Below are 14,536 nucleotides of genomic sequence, written 5' to 3' on the forward strand. Positions count from 1 at the left end.
TTTGCTCATACCACGATTCTTATGAAAACAGAGGAGTGATTGTGCTTCTCCCTCCCCCCTCCCCACCTCCACACAGCTGCCTGCAGATGAAGAAACACAGAGAGCCCGGCTCCCCTCTGCAGCTCTTGCTGCGCTCCCTCCCTCTCTGTGCTCCAGACAGCAGTGCATCTCGTCAACACCTCAATGCAGCCCTTGACTACTCCCTCACTGCAGAGCCTCCCAACGGGGGGGGCTACATTCTCCAGGGGTGAAAGGGCACCAAGGATGAGGGGCTTGTGTTGATTAGCAAAGGCTTCGAAAACACAGAACCTCGACATTAGGAAGAGGGAACCAGATCACCCCCAACCTTAAAAAAAAAAGACACCTCTAGCATTGACTTACGAGCCAGCTTTCAAATCTATCAGCATTACACCTATTTTCTAAAGGGGTGTTAGTTTCATGGATTGTAAGTTATATCACCCCCCCCACCCCTCAGAGGAGCAAAGCTCACAACAGGAAGGAGGGGGTCAGCAGGTCAAAGCAGGAACTATCCCACACAGCCTCAAGGTCCAGTAAATCAGCAGGCGGGAGATAGCAGGACAATGCAGCCGATTGCAAACTGGAAGAGGATCCTGAACCCATTAACCCTTTCAAAAACTCAACAGGCTGCCAGGCCCCCCGTAAATACTGCACCAAAGCCTGCCAGTGTTGCGGTAACGCTACCCAGCGAGGTAGTATATCGAATCCAGGTTTATTAGAGTTCTACTGCAACTGGAAAAAGAGTTCTTCCAACAACCGCTGGCTTGCAGCCCTTGCCAGGGGGAGTTTGTAGGGACAGTGTAATGTCGAATCAGCTTTCCAAAAAACGATGTTTATACATTGGAGCGCTAATGTTGCTTATTTTATGGGTTAAACAAATACCACGCAGATGTCCCAACACACAGAATCCACATCCAACTAAAGAAAAAAAAAAAAGTTTTTTTTTCCCTCTAACTGAACAGCAGTTTTTGTAAAGGGCCAGTCTTTTCACGAAAAAAAAAAAGAGAAAGTTGATTAATCTTAATTAGGTTAACAGAACCCAGATGAGACAGAAAGAGAGGCTTATTGTCAGAGGCAGAGGCCTATTGGAGCAAGAATAATAATAAATATTTTTTAAAAAAAGCAACTCCAAGAAAATTGAAAAGAATCTGCTCCAAGCTACCCCCCCCCCAAAAAAACCAAAACCAAAACCTAAACCATAACCATTTATTTGACCGCAAAAGCTGTACGAAAAAGTTTGTGTTTCAAATTTCTTATTCCCCAGGGCGCTAGCCTAATGGAGGCCCCAGTAAATGTCTGTGTGTGGGGAGTGGAGGAATGCAGAACGAGGTTTCGGGATCCAAACAGCCCCAGGACCAACACAAAGCCCAGAGTGTCTTGGCAACATTTATTACGGGGGACGGGGGGGGAGTTGAGACCCACAATCCCCCTAAACTCCATCACTAACTGCTGAAGAACCCCCACCACACTCCACCGACTCACTGCTGCAAACAATTAGAGATGGGGTGAGGGGAGGGAGGGGGGAGCAATTACTACAGGGATTTACAGCCTGAGAAACAATTTATAAATCACAGCACCTAGGCTAATGCAATCCAGATTGAGAGCAGCACAGCTGGGCTAGGGCTCCATGAAGCAACAGCAACCAGTGCCCTGTGAAAACAATCTCAAACCTTTTACAGGGGGGGTTCGGATTCGTCCGACAGCCCAACCACTGGACTCGAGGGAAAGGGGGGTGGTCTGCTTCGCTGTTGTATTGTCGTGTAGAGCCAGCCCAAGTTCTCTCCCTCAACCCTTGCTCGTAAATTGAGACAAATATTTCTGCCGATGCCTTCGTCAGTTACAGTGTTGCATACGAACACAATACCCTGCTTGACTTGGAGTCTTAAAAGGTTTTACCTACTGGAAATGATTCTGCAGTGTCGTTCTGTGTGCTGAAAGACTGTCTTCTGGCCAAGAGAGCCACTGTGTGTTGTGATTAATCCCAAGATTAACTGTCAAGCTGACTAGATATCTTGCACTACAAAACCCAACCCATGTATACATACAAAACGGTGCTCTGTATAGCTAGCTAGGCATCTTGGGAGTGCAGAACTCAACAAATTCAATCACTCAATCTATTTTATATAGCGCCTTTCATAGTGGACCATCACAAAGCGCTTTACAAGATACAGTAAATTCAACAAACATTTTGACTGGAAGTCTTTTCTCCATGTCTTAAGACTCCTAGTCAAAACGTTTTTAATTCGTATTTCTGTACTGCAAGACGCCAGGCCAACAGTACAATAACCGTGCTTTAAAATGAACTAAATTGGTTGGAAAGAAAAGCCACGTCATAGAATCGCCACGAATGAAGGAATTCAAGCGGCTGACCCCTGACCCTTGAGCCCGGGGTTAAGCAAAGCTCGGCGTCTCCTCTCTAAGAGAAGAGGGAGGCAAGACTCTTCTGTCGAGAAAGCTGGGGTACAGGGCTTCAGAGCTGGAATCAATAGAAAACAAGCAAGGATTTGAACCGCAGTGTTTTCTGCGATATTAAAGCTGAAAATGATCACTTTTCAGCGTCCTGTTGAAACATTCCTTGCTAACTCTGAGGAGATGTCAGCGATTAAAAGTTATAGATGTATTACCCACCCCCCTCCTCCGCCTTCTCTTAAAGAGGGAGGGAGTGGGGTCTGGGGACCTGGCTGCAGCCATTCTCTAGCTCTGCTGTGGGACTCGAAGCTGCTGTCCTGTGCTCTTTGTCCTGTCTTTCAGTCCCGTCTGCCTGGCTGAAAGGCTCTATTCATGGGCAGCAGCGAGCCTGCCAGTGCTCTCACACAGCCCAGAGCAGTCAGCTGAGCACAGCTTTACAGACCCCCCTCACTTCACACGAGAACCGGCCCGGCCCCGTCCTGCTTCAGGGATTTCCAATTGACGTCCCCCCCAACCCCCCAGAAAACAAAAAAAACCTCTCTGACTACCACGGCAATCAGTCCTGCACATCCATCACGCTGTAGGTAACCCCCGTCACCCCAATGCTTTGTGCACACCCAGCAGTGAGGGCCTACAGTGTACAGCAAGACTAAATAATCCACTAGAAAAACTGGGACACGCAACAGTTCATATTGGATGCTCAGTGTCTGCAGGACTACCATATGAGGACAGAACATTTCAGTAATGCTTCATTCAGATTGAAGAAAACCAAAACGTGCCACTACATGCAGAAGAGCCCAGTGCACTGGTTTACGAGTATCTTAACGGAAAGATTAAAACGTCTTCATAAAATGCGATTTTAAAAAGAACATCAGTGCAGATCCAGGTAAGCGGCTATCTATCTGATGCACGGATCTAACCAGTTCCACCTTGAATAGAAGGCACTGCCAACGGTGGTACCCCCCCCTCCCCTTCAGATAGCACTGCGTCACGATTCATGCCGGTTTTTATCTCAAGGCCATTTATTAACAAGCAGCTCACAATCAACAATGGCTGTTTTTCAAGATAGCTAAAAGGAAGGAACTCAAGAGGGGGTTTTGTCTTCCATTATTTTTTATTACAGAGCCACAGTTTAAAAAAAAAAAAATTCATCTGTCCAGTAGCAAGGAACGTTAATAAAATGAATGTCAAGCTAAAAGCCTTTCCTACAGGCTACACCTCCAAGCCAAGTAGTGCTGCATCGATCAATGGTGGCATGAATCGCACACTGGAGGACGGGGAGTGGGGGGGGGGGGGGGGGGGCACGCTTGTTGCAGTGCTGCACGCTACATGCCTACGTTTTGCTCTTTCTCAATGCCCTCCCCCTCCCCCTCCCTCCAGCCGCAGGAAGCTGCAACTCTGAGACACTAACTGAAAGCAGCTGCTCGGCATGCCAGACTGATGAAGGATTTCGTGTTTCTTTTAAACAATCGGGTTTTATTAGCATGGAGTGGAGCGCTTTATAGAAAAACGTTTTAAAAGACTCCTAGTCAAAACGTTTGTCGTTTTTTAGATACACACACGTATACAACTGCTTAATAAGTTGACTCCAAAGTCTTAGCCAGTTAGTGGAGCAGTTTCCTTCTCCGACATATTGCAGTACACTCAGTGTAGAAGTTAGTAGTTTTACCCGAGTACAGCATGTCTAAAAAGCCACTATTTGTATGTAAACCTCTCTCTTGGAAGAGGTTATGACCAGCAGTATGTGTCTACAAACAACTGTTATTGAGTTCCGAAACTGGACCAGAACACAATATTCTGAAGGGCAGGCCATAGTCGAGTCGGAACGATGTTCTGAAAGTCACACAACAGGCAAGCCAAGTCACGTGACTGCGGTCTCCCGCTCGACTGTCTGATTCAGTCAGCAGTCCTCTCCATGCAGCGCAGTCAGCATCAGGAGCTGCTTCTCTTGGAGAGCTTCTTTGAGAAGGCCGAATACGGCGACAGCAGCAGTGAGTCGACTAGGACTGTGGACACAAACAAAGCGCTCTGACAAGCTGGAGAAAGACACTGTGGAAATACTTGTAGAAATGAGAAATGGGCTGCTAGAATTTCAGTATACAGAAAGTGCATTTGAGTAATAATTCTTGATTAAGAAAAGAATCTATTTCAGAGGCATTCCGGTGCTTTCAGATTTAGGACTACACCACTGCTGAAGAGAAGAGGGGCAAAAATGCTAAGAGCACCCAAATTTTAAACAGCAGTCTGGGTATAACAATGTGCCAGCAGGACTTTATCCTTCAGTTCACACATGCCAGAATACACGCATGCACACCGAGACACGCACACACCCACACTAACAGAGGTGACTATATGATTTTAGTCTTTCTAGTAAATAGAAACCAAGTTCCTGCTTCCATTCACAACGAGAGATGTTTTCTTGGCATTTCCATGGTGACGCGCCACAAAGATAATCTAGCAGAAATGTCCGACAAGCAAAGGCAAGAAGGGCCTGAACAAAAGGGGTAGCTGAAGTGGGGGGGGGGGGTTCAGTGGAATGGCGGCTGGGCACAGCTCAGCCCAACCCTGGGAGCCACCTGAGCAGCACCTCCCTCCCTCTGCCCACTTCACCCACTCCGACTGCAGTAGACATGGGCGTGTTCCAGCACGGTCTGTTCCCGACGTCTCGCCGAGATGCATGTCAGACAGGATTGTTTTATTGCACGTTTTTCTTTTTTGTTTTGGCTTGATTGACATTATGAAAAGAAGTATTGCTTCACTGGAAAAGAAAAGCAGATTTAGGAGGCTCACGTTTACCGCTGGCCCGTCCCTGAAGGAGAGCACAACGCCCGCCCGCGCCCCCCAGATCGTCATTTGAAAGGAAGTAAAGCTGAGCAGCTTCTACGTCCATGCTATCGTGTTTTACAGAGTCTCCGACTGAAAGAACAGCTCTGGACCAACGCTTTGCATCCTCCCATAGAATGAACTAATCTTGCTTCATTAAAATCGAATGAAACCTGCTGAATAATGTTACGTTAACATATTGAACTACACGCCACTTTGGAGTTTCCCCATATACTTCACCAAAAAAAGACATTGAAAAATATGACATTTCAAAACCCATCGTGAAATACTGTACTGCTATTATGGCTTCAAGCGATACCATTTTGTAGTTTGATTACATGACAAATAAAAGATCTAAATTATGTTCATAATTATATATACAGTTCTATACTGCTGGGCCCCTCTCATGGGCACAGCAGGATCGACTCAAACCCATGGTGCAACTACACTGCAAGAAACACTGCTGGAAACACAAGCAAACAGGAATCAATGAACAAAACACAACCTCAAAAAAAAACAAGCCGTGTTGATTTTTCTAATCCATCATCATAAAAAAAAAAAAAATCACCACCAAAGGATGAAGCACCTGAGCCACTAGAATGGATAGAAGAGGATGCATCTCAGCACATCAAAGGGACTCACTGATGTCACAGCAGAGAGTGCAAGAGAGGATCTTCTACTGGCCATGACAGCGAGGGGGGGAAAAAAAAACACAAGATCTAGCGCAAGGCAAGCTCGGCACAGATCAGACGAAAAGCTTCAGACAAAAACACAACGCTAGGAACCAAAGTGCTGTGCTGTTTCAGGGCAAAATAATAAACATTTGCATAAATACAGTCCAAAAATGTTTTAGCAAGCAGTAGCTATTTGTCAGTGGATTAGGATTTTCACAAAAGTTTAGGGACATTTCTAATAAAATAAATCAATTCACACACTATACACAGCACTGAGCTGTAGCCATGCAGACCCAGCTAACCCTGATACGAGGTGTGCTCAGCCCTACCCCCTGTCCGCCTGGCTGTCTGTCCTGACTAAATGCAAACAGGCGTGGAACTGGCTGCGTGTCTGTCTGTGTGAGTGAGCGAGTGTGTGAGTGGAAAAGCTTGCTGTTGACAGACTGACTCTCCTAAAGGCTGTTTGTTTATGTAAGGAGGGGCCCTCACAGTACTGGGCAATCGCACTGTTTACTTTGCATTGTCTCCACTTCTTAAAATACCGAGACGTGCAAAAAAGACTTGTTCAAACATCATGCGCAGTCCGTCCCCCCTCCCTTTCCACCAGCCCCCCCCGTTATCGGGACGCAGTGTAGCTGGTGTTTTGTGCAGACCAGACTCCAGGATTAGGGGGAAGTTGTTTGGGCGAATGTGAAAAGCAGTGTTTACAGAGCTTACCTGGGCCCGACACACAGCAGCGAGCAGGCTTTGTGGGCTGTGTGGTAAACTGCTTTTGAAATAAGGGGCTTGTCAGTGTGTATTCTAGTTACCACCCACTGAGCTACTCAAACCCACTGCCTTCCACACTGCAGCCCAGCGCTCTAACCACTGCGCTACTCGAACCCACTGCCTTCCACACTGCAGCCCAGTACTACAACCACTGAGCTACTCAAACACCTTCTGACTTAATCCGCTAGAACTGGCTGTGCCAACTGCCTTGGGAGCTCTTAATGCAGCGCTAGAGTTACATGAAAAACACAGATACAAGGGAGTGTGAAAGGAAACAGCAGCTACACCCAAGCCAACTCAATACAGAGGGGCTTTTTACACTCAAAAACAAAAGACTACAGTAGTCCTATAGGGGTCCATTAGGACTATGTACCAGAACGTCAAACACACCAAGCAAATTCATAAAGAAAAGCCAGCCCTTTATAAGAACACACAGCAGGGGCTGTCAATACACAGAGCTGGTCTGTACATAATCTGACTTGGAGAGGCAGTAACCTTCATTGTGCAATTAAAAAAAAAATACTGATATATACATATATCATTTAATTAGATTTAAAAGATGTTGGCTGAAAATATCAGTTTCTAAAAAGCCCTGTTTTAAAAATCAAAGAAAACAAAAACTCATTCAAGGTTTTTGTGGGTATGGTCCACTGTTTACAGTCTCTCAGTTCTGCAAACCTAAGCTGTTAACATGGCTAGACCCAAAAGCTAGAGTGATCTTTGGAGGGATGCAAACAAACAGGACCATCATCTAGTCTGCCAATGCATTAAAACAGACCATTATGATTCCTGCAAAGGAGGCTGTGTTATGCAATGCAATGTTGAGGAGTGTCCACTCTATCTTGTGCAGTAGGTTCAGCTTTACAGTTTCAAGTCACATGAATGGAGAATCTGACAGCCCTCACCTCCACTCAAACATTGCTGACTGACAGTTCCAGCTAAGGGACCATCTCTCTATTCCCGTTTTCACTGGAAAATGCAAGAATTCCCATTTACAATCGCCAAGACGCATCAATTTATTTAATAACCCTCTCACTGGATTGCAACACCATCTGTTTCCATTTTCCATAAAATTTTAGGAGCCAAAGATTTATTTTTCTTTCCAGGGCTAAAATTAGAGGCGCATTGTAATGGGGAGCCCACAGCGACCCGTGACGTAAGGGGGGGGCACCGGAGTTATTTTGCGGGGGTGACTTTTTGGTTCGCTAAAGATTTGCTTAGGAATTCAAGAAAGCCGCACATGCGTTCACATTTTCCATGTGTGTGCAGAGGAACAAATAAACACACTCCCCAGCCCGCTGGAAGTGCCTGTAGGGGGGGGGGGGGGGGGATTACTGGCAAGAAATATTCACTACGCCTTTATTATTAAGCCTGCAAAATACACAACATGCCACATAATTACTCAGAGTCTGTATACAGTAGAAGTATAGTTCACATACATAAACATTTCTCCTTGTAAACATGTCCATAGCCAGACATCAGCAAAATGAAGCTCCTGTTTTAAAGTATATGCAAAATACAACATCCGATAAAACAGCAAGCAGCGAGTCAGGACTTTCACCCTGCCCACAACTGGTTAACAAGGCTGTTTCAATTACATCAGTTTCATACTTGAATTTATTGCATTTTTCACTGCTGTGTCCTCCGCAGACAGATTACTGTCCAGTTTGTTTACTTCCCCCCTAGTTTAGACGCAGCTGCTTTTCTCCTGAACCCTGATTTGCCACTTTGTTATTCTGGGATCCAAACAGTACTCGCACCTAAACCCCAATCATACCAGCGTTTCTTCAACAAGCGTCTTCCCATTATAATAACAGCATCCTCGTTAAAACGCTGGTCTTTACTGTTACTGTTAAGTCACATGTTACAAAAACAGCATGTGCGATCTCTGTGGTCAACACAGCATTGCTTCAGAAAAGGCTGTGTTTTGGCAGTGGGTGGTCCAGTGGTTAAAGAGAAGGGCTTGTAATCAGCAGGTCCCCGGTTCACTCGCTGACTCCCTGTGCGAGACCCTGAGCGAGTCTCTGAACCTCCTTGTGCTGCGTCTTTGGGGTGAGATGTTGTAAGTGACTCTGCAGCTGATGCATAGCTCACACGCCCGAGTCTCTGTGAATCACCTGCTAAATAAATAAATCTGCCCACGACCCCTTTTAAATACTGCTCTACATTTTTAAAAGGGACCCAAACCCGTGCCCAGCCCACCACTTCACCTGCAGAACCACCCCCCAAGATGAAAAGCCCCCCATTCAAGGTAATTAGCTCACAAGGTGTGGGACCCATGTCAATGAAGCCATCAAGAGCACCATTCAAACGACAATGGTCCGCTAACTCCTTTCTAATTGAATGGAGCGATTGGAGGTGGGAGGGATAGTTGATTTGGTAGCTGGAGAGCATGGGCAGGGGTGGGGGTGGGGTGCAATTTGTTCCCACTTGCTTTTAGTCTAACGCTTGGTTGATTTGGGTTAAATCACTTGTTTTTTGGGAGGGGTGCAAATACACTTAGCAATATCAATCCAGTTGCTTAGATAACACTGGAGTCTGTCACTTGCTATATGCTAGAATGGAGGCAGTGTGGGTGTAATACCGTCTTAAAATAAATACTGGCATTGTTTAAGTTTTGGCAAAGGCAGCGTGTGGGTATCACGCACAGTCCGTGCTGGAGTTTAAAAGCAGCAACAAAAAAATGAAAACGCGCAGCTTTATATTCCTGTTATCTAGTTGACCTGCTATCTGCGTAAAGTCGATTTACTTTATTTGCACAATTCAGACGCGTTGATAGAAAAAAAAGCTCCCAGTATCTCACTCCTCCTTTTGAACCAGATGCACTGAATCTAGCAATCTGACGTTGATCTAAAAGGGGTGACGACCTTCCCACACAACGAAAAAAACCTTCGACTTAATCAAGAATGTCGGCTTTTGTCTTGGGGCCCCTACACCCCCCCCCCCCCCAAAAAAAAAACGTACCTTTCAGACGCAGTGGGCCAGGGTATATAGGTAATACTGAACTGCATTCAACTCCAGGGAAACTATTGCAAAGTTTTCTCCACATAAACGTATTAAAAAGATGCAAGCTCTCCACAGTTGTGCGTCTCAAAGCATCCGAACACCGAGCCGCTCGGCGCTCCGCGAGTTTTTAAAAAATATAAATAAAAAAAAAAAAACATTTAAAAAAAAAAAAAAAAAAACCTCTGCTAACTCCCAAATTTAAAAGGTGAGGTCACATCCAATTGAAAAAAGACTACTACTATCAAATATCGCAAGAGCAAACAATGAAATAAACCCTTTAACTAAACACCACGGGTTTGTTTATTTTGCAATTATGTTCCCATTCTTTAAAAAAAAAAAAAAGGCTTTGGAAACCTGCGACTTAATCGTTTATTTTATTTTATTTTTTTAACTGTAATATTTAAAATGCGTCTGTCTTCACCTTCTGTAAAAGGTCTAATAAAATAAAGCCCGAAACATGGAATTTTAAAAACGTACGGTAAGGAAACAGGACAAAAAAAAAAACACGCACTGCCGCTGGCTGTTCAGTCCTTCGCCTTTTTTTATATATATTCTCGGGCTACAAACTCGTAAAGACCGGCTGCTTAAATTAACAGCAATTGAATGAGTCATTTAAACCCACGGTACGGGTTGAAATACTGCTATATTTGCAATACTAAATGAAGTAGCGGCCTAACCGTTTATTCACAAAGCGGCCGGATAACATTTTGTGAAAATTTAATTTTACAAAATAACAAAAACACTCCCAATTAAACGGTTTATACAACTAAAATGTGTATTGAGTACTTGTTTAAATCCGTAACTATTTTTTTCCCCTTTCCCCTAGTCGCTGGAAGCGCCTGGTGCGTTACAGATGTGTATGAATCATACTGGCCTGGGTGCTTGGCTTGCCAGCAGTTTGCAGCACTCTCTCTCAGCCTCGGTCCCGGGGACCCCCTCTGTCTGCCGGGTTTCATTCCAACAGAGCTCGCAATTACTGAACTAGACCCTTTATTGAACGGATAATTTGCTTAATGAGACCTTTTTAATTAATTGTTTTCAGCTCTAAAACAGTTGCGGATTTCAATACAGCTATAACATCTTATAACTTGAACCCTGCGTCTGTTTACGAGCTGAAAACAATTAATAAGGTCTAATTAAGCCAATTAATCAAATTAAGGGTCTAGTGAAGTAACTGAGCGCTCAGGTAGAATGCAAACCGACAGCCACCGTGGGTCCTCAGGTCCGGGGTTGAGAGTTACTGATTTATGGATACTGTCACCGATTAAAAACACAACACAGCGCTCCCAGCTGCTTCCAAACCCCTGCACGGTCCTGAATCCAGAATAGCCTCTATACAAATTATCTTACATCTTTGGTATCAAATGTGTTTGTATTCAAAAATATCATGTATAAAAATAATCGTTCATTGCATAATGCAAATAAACATTTAACTCTTCAATTAAAGTCATCCAAATAAAAAAGCCAATAAAAAAATACATAAACTCTACCAGCTGAATAAATAATACTGGCTGCTAATGTACTTTTTATTGGCTCTCGTTACTAATGTTGCTGGGACTACAGGGGATACAAACTGACAGCTTGCAACCGGGCTGGAAACTCCAACAGATACAAGTTTGCGTTAACTTTAATAAATTCGGGGGGGCGGTTTGCAAAACTATACCAGCGACTTTGCAACTCCTAATGTAAGCAAATGAAGTAGAATTGCTTGGAAAACGAGAATTAAAACGGCGGTGTCTGGGCACGTTCCCAACTACAGCGTCATGCAAAGCGGCCCCGTTGTTATCAGAATACTGTGCGTAATTAATTCTGAACAGACTCAAGTCTCAAGAGCCCGTGGATAATAAGATGTTATTATACCGTTTACGTCACAGGTTGTCCAAACTTGGAATATTAAACTTCTGATGCAATTAAAATAATTTAAAACGTCTATCACTTCTTAGATCTTATCATGCATAAAACGATCAATTTAACTGGACTGCAACAGCTAAATACATAACTACTTCGTCGCAGTATTGAGGATTAAATAACTTTTTTTAATACACAATCTCCAGCTGCCAAGCAAAACGTCAATTTGCAAACTAAACTTCCTTGCACTTTACTGTCCCTTTAAAAAAAGGGGGGGGGAAGGGGGTTCAAAACTCGAACTGCAAACTTCTGTTCAAAGTTTTGCCCTTTAAAATTTCGAATTACCAGACCTCGGAAAACAAACCAGACACAAAATGACAACGAAGTAGTGTTCACTCAACACCAAAAACAGCGCGTCATAGAATTGAGAACAGAGTCTGAAAAAAATTAACTAAAAAAAGAAACAAATAATTGCATCCTTAAAACGAACAAAGGGCTAACTCCTTGAGAGGCCACTTAAGGGACATGGCGCTCCGCGGTGGGGCGGTTACTGTAAATTGAATGTTTTTTTCTGTGGGGGGTATACTTTTCATGAGAAAGTAAACTAGGGAGAAAAACCAAAAATAATATAAAGCTGGCGCTCACCGTTCTAGCGCCGGTGGAGAGGGAGCCGCTGGAGAGGTAAGGGTTTGAGAGATCCGGGATCATTAGAAACGGATATCCAGGATAATGAGGACTCTTAAAAAATCCTCCATCTTGCTGTCTTCTTAAAGCTGGGAAAACGACACGGGGAGAAAACAACACACTTTGGGTCAGACATTCTTTACCGATTTCGTCATGCAAACCGAAAACGCAGTTCGAGGCAATATTAAAACGCAATGTTTTGTTTTTTGCATCGTTACTAGAAGAAGTATTACCTTCGCTAAAGTACTCTCTAGCTTTCTCGTAATTTTCCAAGTCCTGCCTTGTGGGTTGAGGGCGCCTCTCCGCCTGTGAAAAGAAACACACACACACACGAGAGAAAAACAAGACATTTAAAAGTTTTGAAGTAAAAAACGCATTTTTAAAAGTGACACGGTGGTTTAGGGTAAGACGAGCCAGGCAGCTGAGTGAAGAAGTTTACTCGGCGGCTGGGGGGGCAGTTTTGTGTATGTCACATTTACCTCAGAATCTGACGAACTGCTGTTATTTTCCGACTCGTTCACAAGCGAGGATTTTACGTCGTCCAAGTCCCTCTCCGCCGAAACATTTTCGGAGATTTTTTCCTCCTGCTCCCCTTCATCTTTAAAGGGGATCATCTCGTCGTTCGCCCCCAAATCATCCCCACCGCCTCCGTTCAACTGCGGCATATTTGCACGTTAAAATAGTTTTTAAATCCAATAGATCAATATATATATATATAAAAAACCCTTTTTGTTTATTCCTGCTGTATCCTGTGCCGCTGCACCCGGCTCCCGTTCAGGACAATAACCAGTATTTAATCGGGTCCACTTTCTCTGCAAAAAACAAGTGGTGCGCGTCTCGGACCCCACGGTTCAGATACTCTTGTAGAGAAACATTTTCAGAATCTCTCTCCTTTTCATGGTTATAAGCAAAACACGAATGTTCCTTTTTTTAAAAAAAATATCGCTAAGAAGTAATCCACAATGGTTTAAAAAATGTAATTGCAAAAGTAGAAACAACACAACGCAAACCGATTTAAAAAAAGCCGCCGCAACTCAGAAAGGCGAGTCCGTCGCTCAGGAGCGTAAACTTGCGGTTCTGCTCCGTTCCAAGCTGGTATCGACGACCGGAGCAACCTCGGAGGTAGGTGCCAAAAAATAAAAACGAAAAAAAAGGAAAGAAATTAAAATCATCTCGTAGGTTCCATTGGAGCCGCGGTTCGGGTGTTTTTTTTTTGTTTGTTTGTTTGTTTTTGTTTTTTGGGCTTTTACACCTAAAAAGTTAGGACGGAGTCTGACTCTTCGAACTTGCGCGGAGCGCCCGCGTATGTGAAAATGTACACACGGAGGCTGTTACAAAAATAAAGTTTCAGCGACGGGGTTCAGTCTGAAAACAGGCTGGACCCTGACTGTATATTCGCCCGTCCCTTTCTCGGTTGCGGTCGCCACGAAATTGCAGTGCTTGGGTTAGGTATCGCTATCGGCCACTCTGCATAGCAGCAAGTAAGAGCGACCTTCCCACGGCGAGGTCGAGCAGGAATGTGCGGAGATGTTAGTTTGGAAGGAGACGGGGAGAGTGAAGGCTTCGTTAGAAACACAGAGGCGGAGTTTGCGATGAAAACCGACACTCCATTCAAAGCCGGGCGGGGTGCTGTGTCTATAGGGTCCGGCGCTGTTTCGAAACCGGACTGTAATATCTCAACCATACTTTTTTCTTGAAATATAATATAAAGCAGCTGTGTACAGACAAATTGCACAGTCGTACTAACAATGATGTATTTTGCACGGAGTGGTGCAAACCGGTAATTATTTAGCACCGCCTTCAAAACAAGAAATACTTTATTAACGTGATAATTGACTGCAACGTGTTCTTGTATTGGTATGGCTCTTATTTAACATTTTATTTGCAAACGCAAGTATCAGATTATTCTATGATTGAATCCATCATTTTTATCATTATTATTATTTTTAATAATTTAATTATAATACTTATTTTTTGAAGTGGGAAACACCTTAAAATACGTGAGTGTTGGTACTCTACAACCATTATACAGAATATATTAATATATAATAATATATATATATATATAATATATATATATATATATATATATATATATGCGATATAAATTACAATGGCAATACGTAATAAAATAAATAGCCTTCGTTCCCAAAAATTTAACAGTTAAATAGCAATACGTGGTAAATAAATAGCCTCGAGTTGTCCACAAATAAACAGCTGTTTGATACCAAGAAGTTCACAATACATTAACCTAAAAACTGTGATCTACCGATCGGGAAACTCCCGAGATTCAATTAACGAAGGCG

General features: G+C 43.7%; 1 protein-coding gene across 1 annotated transcript in view; it reads right to left on the bottom strand.

Moving 5' to 3' along the window:
* Positions 1 to 13,763, bottom strand: part of LOC121302353 (transcription factor 7-like 1-B) — a 34,854-nt gene extending 21,091 nt beyond the window's left edge. The window contains exons 1-3 of the mRNA XM_041232271.1: positions 12,710 to 13,763; positions 12,464 to 12,536; positions 12,192 to 12,319 (exon numbers count right to left, since the gene is read on the bottom strand). Of these exons, the coding sequence (XP_041088205.1) occupies positions 12,192 to 12,319; positions 12,464 to 12,536; positions 12,710 to 12,895 (387 nt within the window). The 5' untranslated portion in view covers positions 12,896 to 13,763. The remainder of the gene's footprint in view (positions 1 to 12,191; positions 12,320 to 12,463; positions 12,537 to 12,709) is intronic.
* Between the last annotated feature and the right edge of the window lie 773 nt (positions 13,764 to 14,536).

Source organism: Polyodon spathula, chromosome 29 (genome assembly GCF_017654505.1).
Source record: "Polyodon spathula isolate WHYD16114869_AA chromosome 29, ASM1765450v1, whole genome shotgun sequence".
NCBI classification, from domain to species: domain Eukaryota; kingdom Metazoa; phylum Chordata; class Actinopteri; order Acipenseriformes; family Polyodontidae; genus Polyodon; species Polyodon spathula.